This window comes from Vespa crabro, chromosome 3 (assembly GCF_910589235.1).
Source record: "Vespa crabro chromosome 3, iyVesCrab1.2, whole genome shotgun sequence".
Taxonomy (NCBI): Eukaryota; Metazoa; Arthropoda; class Insecta; order Hymenoptera; family Vespidae; genus Vespa; species Vespa crabro.
Window position 1 is genome coordinate 13,057,695 of NC_060957.1, and position 21,672 is coordinate 13,079,366.

The 21,672-nt window shown below is 32.4% G+C and overlaps 2 protein-coding genes across 9 annotated transcripts in view; one reads left to right on the top strand and one right to left on the bottom strand.

Annotated features, from left to right (window-relative positions):
* LOC124422434 (calcium uniporter protein, mitochondrial) overlaps positions 1-21,672 on the top strand; it is a 52,753-nt gene that overhangs the window by 19,311 nt on the left and 11,770 nt on the right. For 2 of the 5 annotated variants that reach the window (XM_046958844.1, XM_046958843.1), the window contains exons 3-4: positions 128-296; positions 21,453-21,560. In XM_046958844.1, coding sequence (XP_046814800.1) covers positions 128-296; positions 21,453-21,560 — 277 coding nt within the window. Of the gene's footprint in view, positions 1-127; positions 297-445; positions 843-5,598; positions 5,844-21,452; positions 21,561-21,672 lie in introns of those variants that run through there. The other 3 variants (XM_046958847.1, XM_046958848.1, XM_046958845.1) reach the window with 3 other exon arrangements.
* Positions 1,442-21,672, bottom strand: part of LOC124422433 (probable serine/threonine-protein kinase kinX) — a 22,971-nt gene continuing 2,740 nt past the window's right edge. The window contains exons 1-6 of one of the 4 annotated variants that reach the window (XM_046958840.1): positions 21,218-21,401; positions 7,210-7,428; positions 6,470-6,779; positions 4,579-5,547; positions 3,403-4,394; positions 1,442-3,311 (exon numbers count right to left, since the gene is read on the bottom strand). In XM_046958840.1, the coding sequence (XP_046814796.1) occupies positions 2,192-3,311; positions 3,403-4,394; positions 4,579-5,547; positions 6,470-6,779; positions 7,210-7,428; positions 21,218-21,294 (3,687 nt within the window). In that variant the 5' untranslated portion in view covers positions 21,295-21,401 and the 3' untranslated portion in view covers positions 1,442-2,191. Of the gene's footprint in view, positions 3,312-3,402; positions 4,395-4,578; positions 5,548-6,469; positions 6,780-7,209; positions 7,429-9,225; positions 9,677-12,127; positions 13,136-21,217; positions 21,402-21,672 lie in introns of those variants that run through there. The other 3 variants (XM_046958842.1, XM_046958841.1, XM_046958839.1) reach the window with 3 other exon arrangements.

The following is a 21,672-nucleotide window of genomic DNA, read 5'->3' on the forward strand; positions in this document are numbered from 1 at the left end:
GTGTGTGTGTGTGGGTGGTTTGATTGAAATTAATATACCTTTTATTACACCGACGTATTTATCGTAAATATTGTATCACGTAAATAAATAAATTTAATTCGAATTACCCTTTTCAATATATTTACAGGAAACATGGTGCAAAAGATGGTGGCACTTTTCGCAAAGAAACATATCAATAACGGCGAGATCGTTCGAACCAAATCTGACTATGATTCTCATGAAGAATACTCATGCCTCGACCGCTACGAAGGACAAAAGGGAGAACATAACTGCGACATCCGTCACTGAACCATCTGGTAAGTTTCATATATTCATAAAAATATTATTACGATATATATATATATATTTATATATATATTTATATTTATATATATATATATTCCGTTTATATTGTTTCTAAGAAGATTTATCGTAATAGTACGAACGTTACAAGTTTCCTTTTCAGCTTTACATTGTACAAGTAACAAATCACAGGAGAGTTCGCTAAGAAAATGGATTTTCCTTTTCTATCTCCCACTCAACAGCCATCTCCCTCCCCTCATCCTGCCACTCCTTCGCAGGTCAATCCACAATTCATTGTGTTTTCTTAAGAAATATACGAGCAAATTCGATCTGTCTTTACGGCAAATGAAAAAAAAGAAAAAAAAAAAAAAAAAGAAAAAAAAAAGTATAAGGGTCAATATTTCGAGAAGTAATTGGATTACGAAGTTTAGAAGAAAAAAAAAGAAAGAAAAAAAATATTCCATTACGATTTAGGCATCACCGAGAATCAATTTTCTGGAATTTCGAAATGTTCGCATACCGTTCATATAGAGGTGCATATAACATCATCGTTCCTAAAGGTAAGTAAATCTTCGTGGATATTAATTTTACATCGTCTGACCTACTCTACAAAAAGTGCAACGTCGCTAACTTCCATGCCGGATAATGGATATCCTTTATTCCCATTTTATCGTCAAATATTATCCTTAAGCTCTGAGAGAGCCTATCTTATCGTCTTTTTTTTTCCTCCCCCATTTTTTTCTTCGCGTCCTTTTTCGTTCTCATATAGGATGGATCAAAAAATTTTCTAACCTTGTAGCTTTACACTCTGAGGAAGAAGGGAACGAAAAAAACAAGAAACAAAAAACAAAAAACAAAAAAAATAAAAGGAAAACAGAAACAATTAGCTTAAAAAATCTCGAAGAAAAGTAATCGAATTTCCGTTTTTTTTTCTTTTTTTTTTTTTTCTTTTAATCACTTCAAAAAAAAAAATAAAAATAAAAAAGAAAACTTTTGCCCTATTCCTTAGACCTATTTCTTTACTCGAAATTGAACGATCGAATTGTTTGTTTCATCGAATTCGTAAAATATAAAAAAAAATTTTTGGACGAAGATAAGCGATAATATTTTTTTTTCGTAGGATGGATATCGTTCTATTTGTAAAAGAACGAATGCTATATCAATGATGGGAAAGATTTTTATTTAATCATCGAATAGAAGAAAAAGTTGATAATTTAAATACGATTGTAGACACAACAAATGTGTAGAAATTTTTTTTATTACAATTGATTATCATCGGGACTAGCGCTAATCTTAATCAAGATAAACTAAATGAATGATGTTAAACTTGTATTATAATAACTTTTAGTATAACGACAGAGTTACGATGCATTTGGACGGCATTTTAATCGTCGCAAAATAAATATGCTAATAATTCGTTGAAAATTTCTTCGATATTGTCTCTAATGTTTCGTCGCACATTTACGTTCACATAAATTTTTATATTTCGTGACAATCATGAAAATTTATTCGAATTTGATAATTTAGCAATGACCGTTGATTGTAAAATTGAAATATTACACATTATAGTTATATTTATGCGAGAGCAAAAATGATATTTTTTTTTCCTTTTCTTTCTTTTGTTTTGTTTGGTTTTTTTTTCTTTCTTTCTTTCTTTATTCTTTTTCTCACAACGAAAATATCAAATATACATTTTAAATATTACATATCTTTTCTTTTCTTTTTGTTTCCCCGCACATATATGACTTTATAGAAGAACATTGGATTGAATATTTCTTTTTATTGTTCCTTCTTTTTCCTTTTTTTGATCATAGACACACCCCTTCGAGTAAGAGGAAGAAGAAAAAGAAGAAGAAGAAGAAGAAGAAGAAGATTGATCTATGAGAAAATATTGCCTAACCCGTATATCTCAAGAGGCCTCGAAACGTTGACTTTGATTATCCATTCCATTTAGACTATCTTCGAGTACCTCAAACTCTTCAAACTCCATCTTTCCAAAATCACTTCCGTTCTTCAAATGATTCTCGTTCACCTGCCACCTCGTCAAAGCGCTCTCGTTAAATCTAGGATGAAAAGTTGATTTAGTATCTTCGTAATTTCCTATCTTGAAATCGGCCTTAAAGAGTTTCGTAATATCCCTTAGCTCATCTTTTTTTGGTTCCAATCCAATAACGACAGGTGGTTCTCTTTTCGTTTCGATAAGATCTTTTTTCTCTCTTATATTTTCCTCATCCTTATCCTTAGCGTCAATACTAGTAATCTCGATACTTGGGGTCTCCGCTATTGTACATTGTCTCAGATCAGGCGTCACATTTCGATTTGTAATTCTTGATTGCCTTTCAACAAGCCTACCGGTAAGTTCGAGCCTACTGTCGCATGAGTTGCTCTTAACGAGTTTAAATTTAACATAATCGTTCGTCGTCCGATCGATTCTTTTTAATCTATTTTCAATCAAAGGCGATATAATCGGTCCGTTACATGTGTTTACTACTTTGCCACCGTAATAGGTTACCGATGTACCACATTCACGTATTTTTTTCAAAACATCTTGTGACACGTAATGACCTGGTCCACTTTCGTCCAAACCATCGTCATCGTAATGGCAATCTTCGTCCTCCGAGGACGTGCACTGAACTCCACTACCAGGATCCGTGTCAGGATAATCACTGGAAACACCTGAACTAACACTTCCAGTGTCCCAATTATGATGCTGCTGTTGCTGTTGCTGTTGTTGTTGTTGCTGCTGCTGCTGCTGCTGCTGCTGCTGCTGATGATGATGATGATGATGATGCTGATTATGCTGCTGATGATAACTTCGTGAAACTTTGTTCTTCGACGAATTCGAATCGCACGGCGAGCTATGCCCGCTTCTAGCTTCGAACGATTGTGCTAATATTCTTGTTTTTGACTCGCTTCGATTAACACCCGAATCAGATTCATCCTTGCTTCCAATTATTGATACGGACGAGGAAGTTGACTTTTCCATGCTTTCGAACATTCTGGTCAGATCTTTAGCTCGGCTGGAACATCTAAATAATAAAGGGGAAAAAATCGAGAAAAATTGATAAAAAGAAAGGTCGTTAATATTATCGATAAACGATATTAAAATTGTTAACGTACCTGGATATTTCTTCATCCTTTTCCAATACTTCCTCGAAACGAGAGTCCGAATCGATACTAGTGAGATCCTTCATGCTAACGCTCTTTCTATTTTTACAATCCCTGTCGACGCCCAATTCGGTTGAATTTTTCTTCCTTAAGGTATCCTCGAACATACGTCTAACGTTTCTAACCGTATCGGGATCAGGTAATTCTTCATCTATCAATTCTCGATTAACTCTTATAGGATGATAAAAGAAATGTTTTTTTATCGAGGATTGTTTAACGATTTTACAATTTCCCTCGCACTTTTCATTAGTATTATTTTCTTTTTCAGTATCATCCGTCGTCTTTTGTGTCATATCAGAAATTTTGCTGATTGGATCTGATCTTCCCTTTCCAATCGTCTTCTTAGATGACTTTCTTTCGATTGGTTCTGCTCGTACAGGTTCGATGATAACAACGTTGTTATCCAAAAGAAGTTCCTGGAATGAGTACTCTCGAAGATACTGCATTAGACCGTCGTACGTGACGTCACCTCTTGCACTGCTGTACATATTTTTACTGAATACGTTCGACTTAACGATCTTGTAACGAACGTGATCGAATTCTTGAGTATCGTTCGGTGACTCGATCGAGTCCGCGCAACTCTTCGATCTCGTTAAATTGCTGTAAAGTTTTTTCCCATCATTCTCGTTGCACAACGTAACATCGTTCTTGGTACGGATTATACTCGAAGGATCCCCGTCGTCTATCGATCTTCTTCTCGTATCAGTTTCGATCTCAGAACCCAAGCCAAGATCAGAACTTTCTGATCGAGCCTCAAAACCTAAGCTACCCTTTACCACGTTACAAGCTTTGCCAAGTATGTTAGACGTCTCCTTAACTATTCTCTCGAATCTGCCTTCTATCTGTTTAGTCTTTCCAACAGCTTTCACGAAAGTATGATTCTCGAACACGTTCTTTATGTTTTCTATCGCGGATCCTGGTTTCTCCTCTTGAGAGACGACGTTCTGTAAAAGAGAAGTAAAGAAAAAGGAAAAAAAAAATATATATATATATATATATATATATGTAAAGAGGAAGAGAGAGAGATAGAGAGAGAAGACAAAAAATGTATAGAAAATTCAAAATCAAGACTACTTTCTAATAGCTTCTAAGAATAGACAAATCATCAATTTCGATTATTGAACATACATGAATCGTCAAATTTCCATCGACGTCATCGTTACTTCTATCAGATTTCGTTTTAGATTCGTAAGACTTTTTATATTCCTTTCTAAGGTCTTGGGCTACCTCACAACTTGTGATATCCTCGTCATGAATATCGATTTCGATTGAACGACGATGATGCGGTCTTTTCGTCACATCGTTATCAACCACTTTAAGGATCTGAGGTCTGCGCGACATCTCTTCCTGTTCCTGTTCGTCGTTATCCGAAATCCAAATTGTCGTAGAATCCTCCTCCTCGCTTTCACTTAATTTCCGATTGATATTCTCTTCGCTAGATGTCACCAAAATCAAATCCGATCTACAATTATCTGGATCAATTCTCAACAACAATGACGATCTATCGTCCTTCCTTCTTCCTTGTTCGTCGCTGGTCGACGTTGAAATTACCAAATTTCTCTCGTTTTCTAAATTCTGCAATGACTCCGGACTATTTTCACCTTGATCCTGTCTTTTTAAAAGAACCGACGATAATTCACCCTTTGATTCCCACTTGTTCGATTTGAAATCTTCTTCGTCTATTTCCTCTTCCGCTTCCTCTTCCAATTCTTCTTCGTCTTCTTCGTATTCTTCTTCTTCTTCGTCTCCTTCTTCGTCTCCTTCTTCGTCTTTCTCGATCGTAACAATTTCCGGCTTAGTCGTAGCGTGACGTTTACATTTCTCCTCGTCCGTCACGTTTCTGCATTTAACGTTTACCTTCTCCTCGTGCCCCGTGGACAATTCCTCATGGCATTTCTGTTCCCGTCGACATGAAACATCATTATCCCCTTTTATTTCTATATCAGATAAATTATTATTCCTCGCGTCCTCCTCGTCGAATTCCAATCGTACGTTCGACAACGGCAAAAGATTAAGTACGTCGAAATATTCCAACTCGCTCTCGTCCTCGAATAGTATGCTATCCAAACTGCGATGTTCTTTGCGCTTGCGCTTGACCTACGATATAGGCAATGCTTCGGTAAGATAAAGATTTTTTTCTTTTTTCTTTTTTTTTTCTCTCTTTTTTTTTTTTTTTTTTTTTTTTTGAACCCTCCACCAATCAACCACCCACCGATATCCTGCGATATCCGTCGACCGTTCGAAAATCTTTCGCGATTTAATAAAATATCGAAAATCGAAATGCGAAAAGGGAAACTTCAGCAACGAAAGCATCAACAATACCAGCACCAGTGCCAGTAGGAACGAAAAAAAAAAAAGCTTTGATAAAGATTAATAAATACAAAGGACGAAAGGTAAAAATTTATTGCATTTCTTTTGCATTCTTTCTTTTCTTTTCTTTCTTTTTTTTTTTTTCTTTTCTTTTTTTTCTTTTCTCGTCGAGATATACACAAGTAGATGCTAAAGGTAGATAGGTAGATAGATAGTTAGATAGATAGATATATAGATAGATAGAAGAGATACATCGGTACGTTTCCGCAATTGAGAGATTCTGAACAGCAGCATTCAAAGTTGACCTCGTTTAAGGAAATCATGAATTTGAAATGGCACAAAGACGGGTTGGATTAGTACGTTCGTCCTTTGAGAAGGAAAGCCAACGCAGTATGTTTCTTAAGCTTATTATACATTAATTCAAAGTCGATAATATCGATAGAGAGACATGTAGCTTCCTAACACGTTAAAACTTCTACTTAGAGCTTTATCGTGAGGTGTTAATCATTGAATTAAATATTCATGTTAAAACCCGTTTAATCTTTTATTAGAGTTAAGTGGTAGTAGAAAATTATTTTAAAAAGATAGAATATCGAAGTGCTAAATATAAAATTGTTAAAATTTATTCTAAAAGCCAAAGAAGTTTATTACAAAAGATTTTTTTATAATATTTGATCGTTCGATCGATCGATCGATCGATTCGATTTACCTGAGTATAGATACAATCGATACTACGATTGCCTTCGATGGGCCAATTATCTTCGACAATATCCACCAATCCGCTGACAGTATCCAATGTTTGTACACTTCGATAACGTCTCGGTGGTTCGGGCCAATCGAGGATATTGAGGCGATCCGGATTAGAACGATTTGTTGTTCGCACATATGTCAATGGATTCGGTAGAGAGGAGAGAATAGGTGGAATCGAGTGAAGTCCGCAGGTCGATCGTGAATAACCAGACTTTACCTCGTTAAATCTGTCGTAAGAGTCTGACAAATGTTGCTGACTCTTGTAGAGCCTGAAATGAGAATTGTTAAGGTGCATTATAAAAGATTCTTTATCCTTTATAAGGTGGAATAGTATAAAATTTATATTTCGAATCTCGCCAAAAAGAAGAAGAATAAGAAGAAAAAAAAAAAGAAAGAAAAAAGAGGAGAGAGAGAGAGAGAGAGAGAGAGAAAACACACACTAGACTTTTGTATCGATATTGTAAACATATTATATATTTTCCGCTTGTAAAAAAGAAAGAGAAAAAAAACTTTATCATCCTTTCGATCGAATACTTTGGACTCTTACGATGAAGTTATTATTACTTGTGAATATGAGAGAGAGAGAGAGAGAGAGAGAGAGAGAGAGAAAAAGGAAAAGGAAAGGAAAAAGAAAAGTATTTGTGCTGTCTGTCGAAGGTCATATTCGTTTGATCGAAAGTCAACGATAAATTGACTCACCTATCCTTAAGAGAATTCCGATCGATCAATTTAGCCCTTGGTATCAACTGATGCCTTCTGGGTAGATCATAGGTCGATTCTCCTAATTGAAAATGTCGTGTTTCACGTTCCTGACGTGTTTCGTCCTCCGATATTACCGCAAGGCTCCTCGTCCGTTTCAATAATTTCCGTCTATCCTGGGTTGATTGGTTACCATTAGTTTCGTTACGGTTTCCCTCGCTAATAATAAATCATAACGAATGTCTCGATTTAGTTTTTATTTCCTTATAATATTTTGTCGACATATATACATATATATATATATATATATATATATATATATATATATATATATATATATATATATACATGTACGACATATAAGAACGAATTCATGTTCATTCTTTAAATTAAAATGAAATGACAAATTGTCGATTGAAAGATAACATGTTAAAATTTTTTTCTTTACGCTTTGGAAATTTCTAAAAAAAAAAAAAAAAAAAAAAGAGAGAGAGAAGAAAAAAGAATGAAGGAAGAGATTAAATGAAAGGGTAGGACGAGGTGAAAATATTTTTGTTTATCCATAGTTCTTTTTTATCCCTTGTTGTTTATCCTTTTCGTTGTATCATCGATAAAATTATTTCAGCTTGAAGGAGAGGAATTGTTACACAGTAAAAACAAAACATTTATCTTTTCAACATTTTATACGATTTGCATGTTCGCATAACAAATCAAATGTCAAATATTATCCCCGATTATTGGTCTCGCTTCAATTCCGATAGACAATTGCAAAAGAGAAATAAGAAAAGAAAAAGGAAAAAATAAAAAAATAAAAAAGAAATAAAAGGTTGTAAGTACGACAGTGTAACTAAGTACGTATGCAGATGTATTGTCGATAATGAATTAATCTCGATATAGAGATCAAACATTTAATATATCAAATACGTATAATGATTTTTTTCCTTTTTTCTCCTTTTTTTTTTCTCTTTTGTTTATTTATTTATTATTGTTTTCTTTTTTTTTTTTGTTTTGTTGATTCCCTTTTCATATCTCTTTTCTTTTTTTATTTGATTTTTCGTATTCTGTTGCATAATTTCCTGCTTTTATTTCCCTTTTTTTTCTTTTCTTTCTTTTTTTTCTCTTTTTTTTTTTTTCTTTGTTAAATCATATCGAACCGAAAGAGAGTAATAGTAGATTTTATTATTGCAACGTGCTTATCTCGCTGCAAATTCATGCTCCGGGCACGTTTGAAAAACGTAAAACCTAAATCAGTAACGCTCAGTATTTCGCTTTACGTAATCATCGATAAAATTACTTCTTTTTTTTTTTTTCTTTTTTTTGTTTTGAAATTATTACGCGCTCTCGAAGATATCGATTTAAAAGCTTCAACGAAAAAAATTAGTCACGTAGAAGATTTGTAAAGGGTCAAAGTTAATTGTTTAATTATCAATTGTACCGTATCCGAAGCTAACGATCCTTGCTCTTTAAACCGAAACTAATAAATGTTCGATGTTTTTGTTTTTTTTTTTTTTTTTTTTTTTTTTTCTTTTTTTTCCTTTTCTTTTCTTTTCGAGCGATATATAAAATATACGTGCAATTCACGCTTATACATTACAAACGAACTTTTCTATTCGTATTGTTTTTAATTCTATAATAAAACTAATTACAAAGATGTCCATTAATGGTAGGTATTAAGTTTTCCCGAACAACATATACGATAAATTTTAATAATTACAAATATATGTTGTTTGTAAAAAAAGAAAAAAAAAAAAAGTGAGAGATGCGATAAAAGAGAAAAAAAAATTTTCATGCCATTCTTAGGTATACTTCTAATCAATAAAGTATCACGCAACGTTGGCATATATCAACGTCCATTATCATCATCGCGCTTTTTCGTGTACTGACGGTTATGAAAATTACTATTGGATTAACGTCTCTGACGTTGTTCATTTTGCGAATTGTCAAGAAAAAAGAAAAAGCAACAAAAAGAAAAAGAAAGAAAAAAGAAACAAAACAAAGTGTTAATTCCTTTCTTACCAAGTCTGTAACAGAATGTTATTGAAATATGAATAAGTGGCCATAAAGAGGAAAAAAAAAGAAAAGAAAAGAGAGAGAGAGAGAAAATTATTTCAACTCTTTTCACATTAAAAACTTATATTTGTCGTTTCGTTTGCGTCAATCGATTATATTACCACGAGAAAGGTTTTCATTTATAAGAAGAGAATTTCACGCGTCGGTCGGTCATTCAATAAGCACGTCTCTGTTGTGTTTATCATTATTACGTATGAGACGAAAGATCAGATAAGATCTATTAAAAGAGCGTAAGGTTGAAGAAAATGACGTCATCGTATTGTACATCTTCCTTCGTGATGATTCTAATATGTATGTATGTATGTATGTATGTATGTATTTATGTTGGAGACGAGTCGTAAAAAAAAAAAAAAGAAAAAGAAAAAAATACATATAAAAATTCTACGAAAGAATTCGTATCAGCATGATCGACTTAATGTAATTATACGAATAAATCGTTAGTGGAATAATTCAAAGGAAGATCAATGATCGATATACGAGATACGAAGAAAAAATAAATAAGAAAGATACAAACGTGATGGTAAAATTTATGAGGTACGATTGCGCGTTTTTTTTTCTTTTTTTTTTTTGTTTTTTGTTTTCTTCGTTTTCTTTTTTTCGATTGTTTTTTTTCTTTTTTTTTTTTTTTAAGTTCTTACGATCGACGAAAAGTGCTGTTGGAAGTAACGTTCATTATGGTACCGTAAATTGAGATCTAAAAGAAATGAAAGAAATGGCGTGCTTTTTCGCGGCATCACAGCTAAACACAAAGAAAAGGATTCTTTTCTTTTCTTATCGCAGAAAGAGAACGTTTTCTTCGCACGGTGAGGGATTACAGAAAATCTTCGAAGCACTTTTATCCTACTTCCTTCTTTTTCTCCTCCTCCTTCTTCTTCTTCTTCTTCTTCTTCTTTTCGTTGCTTGTTTTAAGGCTCTCGCGAGACGATCGATAGCTTCGATCTTTTCCTTTTCTTTTATATATATATATATATATATATATATATATATATATATATATATATATATAGAAAAGCTTTTCTCAGACGACAAGGAAATACACCGGCACGATCGACTTCGTCCTTTCTTTTTGACATCATCCCGACAATAAACTCTCGTACGATTAAAATGACATCCGACGTGTCGTTCGGATCGATAAATTCAATTTAGTCTTTCCCGTTTTCATCGATCGAAAAAAGAAAAAAACCTTATGGTCGCGATATAAGGGACAAGATGGTAGAAAAAGAAAAAGGAAAAAAGAAGAAAAGAAAAAAAAAAAAACAGAAAACGAAAAAAGAAAAAAAAAGAAATTAACGTAAGATCGATCGTCATTTTTAATCGGATAAATCTTTTTCATGGTAAATCATTATATGATGAAACGTGACAAAGCGACCATAATAGATCAATGCAAACAGGAAGACTTTAATGAATCCAACGAAGAAGAGACAGAGATGAAAATAATAATAAGAGAAAGAAGGAGGAGGGAAAAAAAAGGAAAAAAAAAGTAATATGAAATCGTTATCTCTCTCTCTCTCTCTCTCTCTCTCTCTCTCTCTCTCTCTCTCTCTCTCTCTCTTCCTCTCCTTAAATCCTTGAAGTCGAGAAGCAAAGAGCGTATCGTCGTCTCATTGTGTTCGCCTAAGCACGACGTATCGTTACGTAAACTTATCATTCCTTATCTCGATCATCATCCTCCAAACGATCTTTTGATTTAAGCGCACACGTTTTAAGATTTAAAGGCTGCGCTTGTGTTTGAGAATCTTGGGATATCAAATTTTTATTTTTTTTTTTTTTTGTTTTTTTTTGTTTTTTTGTTTTTTTTTTTTTTTTTTTTAATCGTCGTACTTGAGTTAGGAAAAATTTACCTTAAATGATATTCGTCGTGTCAGTTTTCAGTAAAAAGAGAACTGATCATTATTTTTAACTGCCAACAAATTTATTTACGTTCCTCATTTTCCCCAAGTATCGCGAATGACATTGAAATAAATCAAAACGGTAGTTTTATGATGATTTTCCTTCTTAAATTAAAAGAAAAAATAAAGGAAAAGAAACAAAAAAAAGATCTCAAAGACTATCACTCATACGCTAATGAATTATACAAATATAACGCCTTTGTGTATTTGTTAAAGGATGTATTTCTTTTTCTCTCTCTCTCTCTCTCTCTCTCGTTTCTTTCTTTTTTTTCTATTTTTTTTCTTTCTTTTTTTTTTTTTTTTTATTTCATCTCTGAACGTGCATCGATTTCGATTTGAACATTTTAACATACAATTGTTTTCATTGTCGTTAATTCAATCGTTTTTCTCTTTACCCTTTAAAGAAGGAAATAGATTTTTTTTTCTTTTTCTTCTTTCCTTTTTCATTTCTTCTCTTTCTCTTCTTTCATTCGAGTCTACTCCACGAATCGTTTCCATGGAAAAAATGTCAATGGATCAACGAGCTTGATCTACCAACGTTGAATCTTAATTAATTCTAAACGAAGCCGAAGTGTAAGAAGAAGAAGAAAAATCCGAAGGAATACCTATGTTCGCTTCGATCTTTGCACGAATCTTATTGATATTCGAATCGTTTTTCTTACTACGACGAAGACTATAGATCAACTTTCAATCCCTTTAAGACTGCAACGGATAAACATTTTCCTTTTTTCTTTTTTGTTTTCTTTTTTTTCTTTTCTTTTTTCTTTTTCTTTTTAATTGATAAGAGATTCGACGTTCGTTTCGACGACCTTCTTCTTCTTCTTCCTCCTCCTCCTCCTTCTCCTTTTTCAAGTCTTTTGATTATACGTGACTAAAGTTTTTAGATATCGATTAATGAAATATACGATGAAACTTCGAAAACTTAGCAAATTTTATAATCCCGTCAGAAATTTTCTTACATCAAAGGATTCATTTTTATCGTGGTTACGTGCAGTACTTATAAGGATATAATATTAACGGTACGTTAGAGTATTCCTTGAGAATCAAAATGAATTTCTATTTCCGTTTGAACAAACGAACATTGTCATTGCAGTTGACCGATCGGTTAACAACTGCACGAGGGCACAGCGAAACGCGATAGGAATATCCTATGACAGTAGACCGGAAGAAGTTCAAGTGGTTTCGACGAACGTTCGATACTTGACATCCCAGAGAGAGAGAGAGAGAGAGAGAGAGAGAGACCTTAGGTGAACGTATACAGTAACTACGTACGTATGTAGCTTTTGCTCTTTCGAAAAGTCAAACGGCGAAGGTCTTGAATTAACTCGATAGGAAGATATTTTAATTCGAGGAAATCAATTTTAAATTAAACGAGCGTTGCAACGTTTTTCATTGTATGTAGAAAGAAAAAGGAAAAAAAAAAGAAGAAGAAGAAAATATAACATCCAATAAAGAGAAAATTATCCCTAATAATAGATCCCTTTATTCCTTTATAAACGATTTACCCTTTGAATCGTTATCCGCTGAAAGATTTTAATCATTTTTTTTTCTTTTTTTTTTTTTTTTTCTTTTTTTTTTCTTTCGGACGAAACGCACGAAAGAAAAAAAAAAAAGAAGAAGAAGAAAAAACGAAAGGAAAATTTTACATTATATCTAATGAAAATTATCTCGATGAAATGAATTCATCTACAAAATGGCTGACAACATACGAGACGTACATACGTACATACATACATACATGCATACATGCATGCATACATACATACGAACGTTATATCTTACAATGTAATAATCTCGTAATAACATATTAACGAAGGCAATGATTTTTATGTAGCTTTCGAAAAACTTGACACTTGCTTTAAGATCGAAAAAAAAGTAAGAGAGAAAGAACGAAAGGGGAAAAAAAACAAAGAGAGAAGAAAAGAAAAGAGCAAAAGAAAAAAGATGAAGAAGAAAAAAAGAAAGAAAGAAATAATGACGTAATTAACAAAGCAAATTAAATCGTAATCTCACCGTTTCTTTTAATCTGCCTCTCTCTCTCTCTCTCTCTCTCTCTCTCTCTCTCTCGCACTTGACCGATAATAATCGATAGTTTAATATCTAAATTCGAAAGTTAAAGAAAAAGAAGAAGAAAAAGAAATAAGAAAAAAGATTCGATTGATGTACTACACAATTGACTAGTGTTGTTTAACGAGGTACTCTTTTAAGAGTTCTCGTTCGCGATCGTCGATGAGAGATGACGGTGATCTGTCTCTCGATCTCGAACGGAGTACCGGCTTTTCACTTTCTCGTTCGCGGATCGACTGACGGATATCGTTGTAAGCAGCTCGAACGATCGTCGTCGTCGTCGTCGTCGTCGTCGTCGTCATCATCGTCGTCTTCGTCGTCGTCGTCGTTTGTGCACCTGTCCATCGTCATACACCAATACTAATACCTACGTTTGTATCTGTATATATTTGTGCCTACACGTATACTGTATTTGCTACCAGCAGAATCGTATACCATGTTATTTGCCATCACCGATTGTCGATTTTCTGGTGGGAGTAGTCAGGGTGTACCTTAGCCCCATGACGTCATTACTTGCCACGGAACAACGATTACGGTTAACGAAAGTTGATATTAATTCTGTCCTATCGAATGGTCGTAAAAAAAAAAAAAAAAAAAAAAAAAGAAAAAAAGAAGCCAAGCAATTTCCTATAAAACTTACGTTTGTAACATTTATTTATTCATATTTTATTTTTTTTTTTTTTTTGTACATTTAACGGTAAAATAAACATGTTCATTTTTTAGATCCTTCTCTATTTCTCTTTCTCTCTCTCTCTCTGCCTCTCTCTCTCGTGTGGTTCTAATCCTCGATCGGATAAAATCATCTCAAAGGACTTATCTCGTATTTCATTCTCAAAGACCAAAACTCCAAAAGGATTAATGCTCTCACATACAAAGTAGTGATTTAAAGTATTAACGGTTGCTTCTCTAGATTATCGTAGAATTTTGTTTAAACCTCTATATAAAATAGCATTTATGGGTTATAGGTACGATAGATAGAATCGCATAGGATTTTACCATAAATAGAGAATTAAATGATTACGATTTTCTTATTTGCATTCATGACAAGCTTTAAAATCCATTTGAAATTGAGGTCGTTGGATATGACGTAATGACAAATAAAATCGTTCGTGTTAATTCGGTATAATTGATTGAATCGAATTGTTTGATTTTTGTTTTTTTAATTTGACAAATCATTTAAGAAATGTTTCGTTAAAAGGTGAATATTTGAGGAAGAAGAAGAAGGAGAGAAAGAAAAAGAGAGAAAGAGAAAGAGGGAGAGGGAGAGAGGACACAGATAACATATAATTATTCTAGACATTGACTGGTCTCGTGTCACGGGCATCAACCATACTCAATGTCGAAGGTCGACGAAACTCATGGAATCATTGTTGGTTAACTATGAGAGTCTTTGAGGGTCGAATATTTAAATGTGGCCATGTGCCACATTTGTCTGTTTTAACAAGGACCACCTTTGTGAGCGTTACTTGCATTACGTCGACGAGAGGAATCGATAAATTAAATAATCTTATGTATTATTATTCAATATCCCTGAATCATCTCACAATTAACGTATTATGTATAATAATACGAGGGTATTCTTTTTCTTCCTTTTACTTTTCTCTATTTTTTTTTTTTTCTTTTTTGTTATTATTATTTTTTTCTTTTTTTTTTTTTCGTTACATCACAGGACACGTTCAAACGTCGAAATTATTTGTTTATAGAAAGAGAGAGAGAGAGAGAGAGACAGGTACTTATTTTTACGTTCGAACAAATAAAATATAAAATATTCGGCGCTAAGATTATTATCGTAAAGTAAAATTTGACGTTATCTTTTCAATGTGGGATCCTATCAGTCCTGTTTCCTAAGCCGTAAAAAAAAAAAAGAAAAATTAAAAAAGAAAATTGAAAAAAAGAAAAAAATAAGCAAAAACTTTAAGTGCAATAAATAAAAATATAAATCGTCAGTAGCGTAATAGAAACGACAATGTCGAAATTAAACCATTGTATATTACTTCGTAAGAAAAGGTACGAATTTTTTGTTTATTATTATCGTAAATCTTTCGCAAGTTTCGTTTATTCTCTGTGAAATTTCGAGTCTTTGATAATCGAACATTCAGAAATACGCTAATTCGAATTCTCGTAATAAATAAATGGATTCTCGTAATAGATAAATGGAAATTCCTTTGAAGGAAAGTCAAATTTATAATCTATCGGAAATTAATGACAATCATTTATTTTTAGATTTTTTTTATCCTATTCTTATAGTCTTACTTGAAACCAGATTTACCGATATATCTTAACAGTTTTCAGGATATTTAAAAAAAAAAAAAAAAAAAAAAAAACCTGACACCGTGTCAAGGACAGGAGAGCAGCATGCGGAACGACGACGTTGATCCGTGTCTATCGTATTCACGACGCATATTTTCCATTCGAGTTCCGAGGTGAAAATCGGATTTGTGCTAAGCAGAAAACGTCGTTTGGTCTGTGTTAATTCGAGCATGACGCACGACGTACTTTTAAATTTAAACTATCGCCTATGACGATTTTCTTTTTCTTTTTTTACTTTTATTTATTTCTTTTTTTTCTCCTCTTTTTTTTTCAATTTTTTTTTCTCTCTTATTCAAGAAATAATTCCATTCATTTCCTGGAACAAAATCAACGTTCCAATTATCGTAAATTTTGTTAGTCTATAGTGCTGTAATAATCAGTATAATTTATCGAATAATTCATAACAATCATTAAATGATTATAATATAATAATTCAAAGCAATTGCCATGAAATAAAGTCAAGAGTAGTATAAATTACTCTCTTTCTCTCTTTCTCTATTAGTAATTAGTACAAAATAGATATTTATATAAGTACAACGGTAAAGAAAGAGACGCAAGGGGAATATGGATAATTAGCGAACGGGATACTCTAATTGGCTCGGAAGATATTCGTATAGTATTATACTAACAATAAGATACATACTCTTGTCCCACTTTTCTAACAAATCGCTTGTGAATCGTATAGCAGCGTGGTTATGTTGGTAAAAAAATAAAAAAATAAAAAAGGAAGAGAGAGAGAGAGAGAGAGAGAATAAAACGAAAACAAAAAAAAAGAAAAGAAGAAGAAGAAAAAAAAATATAGAAGAGCCTCCTCTTTCGTTAATTAAAAATATCTTTTGAAGGAAGAGAAAGAGATGTGTCGATGAATATTTAATTGTTATACTTCATTCTCTTTTTTTTCTTTCTTTCTTACTTTTTTTTTTTTTTTCTTTTTCTTTCTTTCTTTCTTTTCTTTCGACGTCTTATTCTAATATATTCTGAAAGAAATTTACTGGTTCGTTAAAGAAGGAAGAAGGAATCGAAAATGTCTCTTACGATTCACTATAAATTTCTTTCATTCGATGTACATGTATGTATGTATGTATGTATGTATGGTACATATGTAAATGTGCATACATACATACATACATATATATATATATATATATATATATCTAACGAACATGTTCAACGAATCGAAAAGCTCTCTAGTGGCCAACGTCACGCGAAACCACGAATAAGAAAGTAACTATAACACACTCATGCTGGGTGCCATTTACTCTTCTACTTCTGTACAAGATACGACACTTTCCTACGTGTCACTCTACTTCCATTTTTTTTTCTTTCTATTCTTTATTTTTTTTTTTTTTTCTTTTTTTTCCCCTTACACTTCATCTCGAGTATCCATTTCGTTATACCACATATCTCTCTTTCTTTTTTAGCTTCCCTCTTTTCTCTCTCTCTCTCTCTCTCTCTCTCTCTCTCTCTCTTTCACTATCTATCTATCTATCTATCTATCTATCTTTTTTCTCATTCTCTTTCTCTCTAGTAACTACATTAAATAATTTTCATTTACATTAAATTTAATATTTTCGCAAAGAGAAACGACCATTAATTAGCATTGATTATAATTAATATCCTTTTGTATCATTTCATTCCAATCTTTCTACCCAGTTTTGTCAATTAAAATCTGATCAAATTTATATACACAAACATACATAGCCCTCATTGCTATTCCATAATGTCATAATTAAGAAGAAAGGAGGATTACGTTAACTTTTATCACTTTCTTAATTGCTTCGTATACTTTGATACGTTCTAATGATAAATCGGATGATCGTTACATTGATCTGAGATAAAAATAGGTTCTTTGTTTTTCTTCTTCTTCTTTTTTTTTCTTTTTTTTTTCTTTTTTTTTTGCGAAGAATTAAGGAAGATCGTTTTATGGAACGTGAAAATCTTATTAAGAAAGACGACAATTATTTATCTAACTATCTATCTATATATATATATATATATTCGTATAGCGTACAAACGACGTCAGACATTCATCCGTCTATTTAATCGCTTATATCGCACGCTTTCTATGACGGGTTAATGAAACGCATTCACTTTTTATACTTACATACGTCTTAATATTTTCAAGACACGGGTTATAAACTGTTCCCACCGGCGAAATTTAAATTTTCATTGAAAGTACAGAACTGAGATATTTTGTTGAAAGTACGATACCTGTAGTAGAACCGTGGATAATTTTTTCGTTAGTAGGTCGTCGTGTATTGTGTCGAAATTAAATTTGCAAATCGAAAGATCACAATCAATAATAAATCGATCTCTCGAGGTCTCTCCGTTTGGTATATTTCCTTTTTGCTTTTTTGCTTTTTTGTTTTCTATTTTTTTCTTTTCTTTTTTGATTTTTTGAACAGAGACAATACATCGAGAGAGATCAATTCGTTAGATTTATCTTTGTTTAATCAGTCTCGATGTAACGATAAAAAAATATAAAAAAGGGAGCCTCGATATCGCGTGCTTACTCGGAACAAACTGAAAACAGAAGTAAGGCAACCAACCACCACCACCACCACTACCACCCTACCCACTGTTTCCCTTTCGAAACGATGAATCACGATGTTGTCAGGGGTAACCACAGTGTTCCATGCGAAACGAATGTACTATAGTCACGTGTAACACTCGAAGAACCCAAATGACCCTTCACCTGTCGTCGTTTGAATCACCTGGCAGCAAAGGTACAAGTAGTAGAGAGTCGTGGAGTCCGGCCTATGTGCAGCCTGTGATTTACGAGTTACGATCGTTCAAAAATCAGCATGCACACGAGAAACATATATTTTTTAACTTGACGTTTAACCGTTTAGAATTAGGCCTGATAAAAAAAAAAAGAAAAGGAAAAGATTAAGAAAAAAAAAAAAAAATAAAAGAAAAAAAATTCAAACTGATTAATAACAGCAACGACTATTGCCACACGATTTAATGCGAACGCCCTTTAACATTTTCTTATCGTATTATAGATTTTAGAAAATTTATCGATCACGTCATATATATATATATATATATATATATATATATATATATATACCGGAGTAAGTTCAGAAATCGGTTGTTCAAATCGGCGATAATTTCGTCTCGCTTCGATGAATTACTATATCTAAAATTCTGTCGAACGATTCGAAAATTTATTCCTCGAATTATACGAAGTTTTCGATCTTTGAAGAAGCAATTAGGAAGTTCGGTACAAGACGATTAAACTCGATTACTCGAAACGTCATTAAGGATTCCACGTGGTCACCGAGCCGCACTTTATCGTAGAGAGAACCACTCGAGAGAGAAATTAATGGTTATCAGAAACCAAATGTGAAAGCAAGAGGTAATCCGAGATTGAAAGAAACTTTATTCGAACCCATCGATATCTCTCTATGACACAGTCGGAGGTGTGTTTTTCTAGAATTAAAATCTCGATTGAAATCTAGCTCTCGTCAAATTATTTTCTTTCTCTCTCTCTCTCTCTCTCTCTCTCTCTCTCTCTCTCTCTCTTTTTGTTTCTTTTATTTTTCTTCTTCCTCTTCTTCTTTATATCAATAATACAAAACATGTCGACAATAAAATCTTGGATTAGACGTGAAGTTACGCTCGTTCATATACATTTTCTAGACTTCGATTATCATAAAAACCAGTTCGACGAGTTTTACGATTGTCATTCCGTTTTACATACATATTTACATTGTACGTATGACAAAGATTTTAATCTAATTCATTCGATCTCTCGAGTAAATAAGGTAAAGTAAAGTAAACTAAAGTATACGATTTTAATCTTACAACTTTCATATTAGTTATATATATATATATATATATATATATATATATATATATATATGTTTGTGTGTGTGTGCTTATTATACCATTGTTATCGTTGGTCATTGGAAATAAAAACATGTTTTCCCACAAATGGTTTATAAAAATTATATAGAAACATCACGAACTGAAAAGTTTTTCGAAACGAAAAAAGAAAAGTTTAGATATATTTAATACGCTTTTGATCTTCGGAAAGAACCTGTTCTTATTTAATCTATCTATCAAGCTTAATATTTTTCACGCTTGGAAAGATATCCACTACTACCATCACTACTGCACCACCATTACCCCTCCTTACTCTCCCATTGAACCTTTTCCTACTCACCCTCCACAACCCCACCCACTGACACTATCTTCCTTTATGTAATCATTTGTCTTCCTTTACTATGATAAAAAAATAACATCGTTGGCAGATGTATACGTCGTTTAACGAACTCATTATTACGTAAACGAGAAGATTCTCTTTTTGCAAATGAATACAAATTGATTCTAAATCTTAATATCAATAAATCATCGATGTGATTTTAGTCAAGTCATTGTGCAAAGCGTGAAAAAATATTTCGTGGACTTTTATCGATGTGAGTTAGATCGAATGACGAAAGAAAGAAAAAAAGAAAAAAAAAAAGAAAAAGAAAAAGAAAAAGGAAAAGAAAGAAAAATATAACTCTAGATCGTTTCTTACGATTAAAATTAAAATCTATTTCAATCTCTTCTCGGATTTCAAAATTGAAATGTAAAATTGAATGATCTTAGATTTTACGTATAATACGTAAGTAAAAAGACTCTTATTATTATTATTATGTATATGAAAGAAATGAGAACGCAAGAGATCATGTGAAATCATTAAGATAAAAATCATTTTTTCCACTTTCACATGATACGATGTAGGTAAATAAATATTATGATGAATTTTATATAATTTATGGATATATATATATATATATATATATATATATGCGGAGAAGCGTGTAAACTGTTTTCTTTATAAATAGTTTTAATGATTTTTATTATAAAATCTCGGTTTCAAGTGAAACGGGAATAAATTTCTATACGGAAAATCTTTTTATTCACTGAGAGATTTGCCACAATAAAGATATCTATGAGCCGTCGAAATTTTCCAACGCAATTTCCCCGGAGACTCGAAAAGTAGTCTTCTGCACCGATTTCTCCCTTACAGGTACTTACTATATTTTAGTATTTCTTTGCACAAAGAAACTTGAGTGAAATTCTGAAAAGGAGTCAATGTTTGCTCATTACTTTTATTTTATCGTGTCTTCTTTTACTTATTTCCTTTTTTTTTTTTTTTTTTTTTACAATCTGAAATTTCAATAGTGATTCTATTAATAGAATGCATCAACCAAAGTGAAGGGTTCTAGTATTACCTACTTAAAAAGAAGAACCACCTACGCTTCAAAGTAGTAAAGTAAAGAGTAAAGTACTCCTTGGAATAAAACAAAACAAAACAAAAGAATAAAAAAAAGAAAGAAAAAAAAACACCTCAATATTCAATTTCGAGTATCATCGATATATTTTTCGAATGCGTTTTTCGTCCTTCATGAATTTTGCGAATAAAAACGAATGAAAAATAAATAATTAAAGAAAAAAAAAAAAAAAACAAACAAACGAAAAAAGAAACGGGAAGAAGAAAAAGTAAACAATTTCGATGGTAAAGATCAGAATAATTTGACGACGAGAGGAAAAAAAGACGTACGATATTTTGATAATTTACGAACAAAAAACAATATTATTCGAGATTAAAGAAGAAAAAAAAAAAGAAGGGAAAAAAAATATCAACAATAAAAAAAAGAAACGTTTTATATTGTTACCTGTTCAAATTGTCTCTTGTCTCACGATCGACGAATTCCATCGTGACTTGATAATAAACAATCTTAACAACGTACATCGCGAGAATTAGCACGCGTCTATGGTTACGATCTCTTCCACACTGACATTTCGTTTGCGTTCGTTCCGTTTTTTTTTTCCCCTTTCTTTCTTCCTTTCTTTTTTTTCTCTATTTCTTTCTTTCTTTTTTTTTTTTTGTCTTTTTTCTCTTTTTCGAAGCTTTCGGAGCGGGGAGCGACAGAAAAAAGAGAGAAAGAGATCGAAAGAGTCCGATAGAGAACTACAACAGGCGGCTTTCCACGCCGTCGACGAGAATGTTTTTTCAAGGTGCGTGTGACAAATTTATACATACGTACATACGTGCATGTATGCATGCATGCACGCATGCATACATGTATCATTCTTTGTTTTCTTTCTTTTTTTTTTTTTTTTGTCTGTA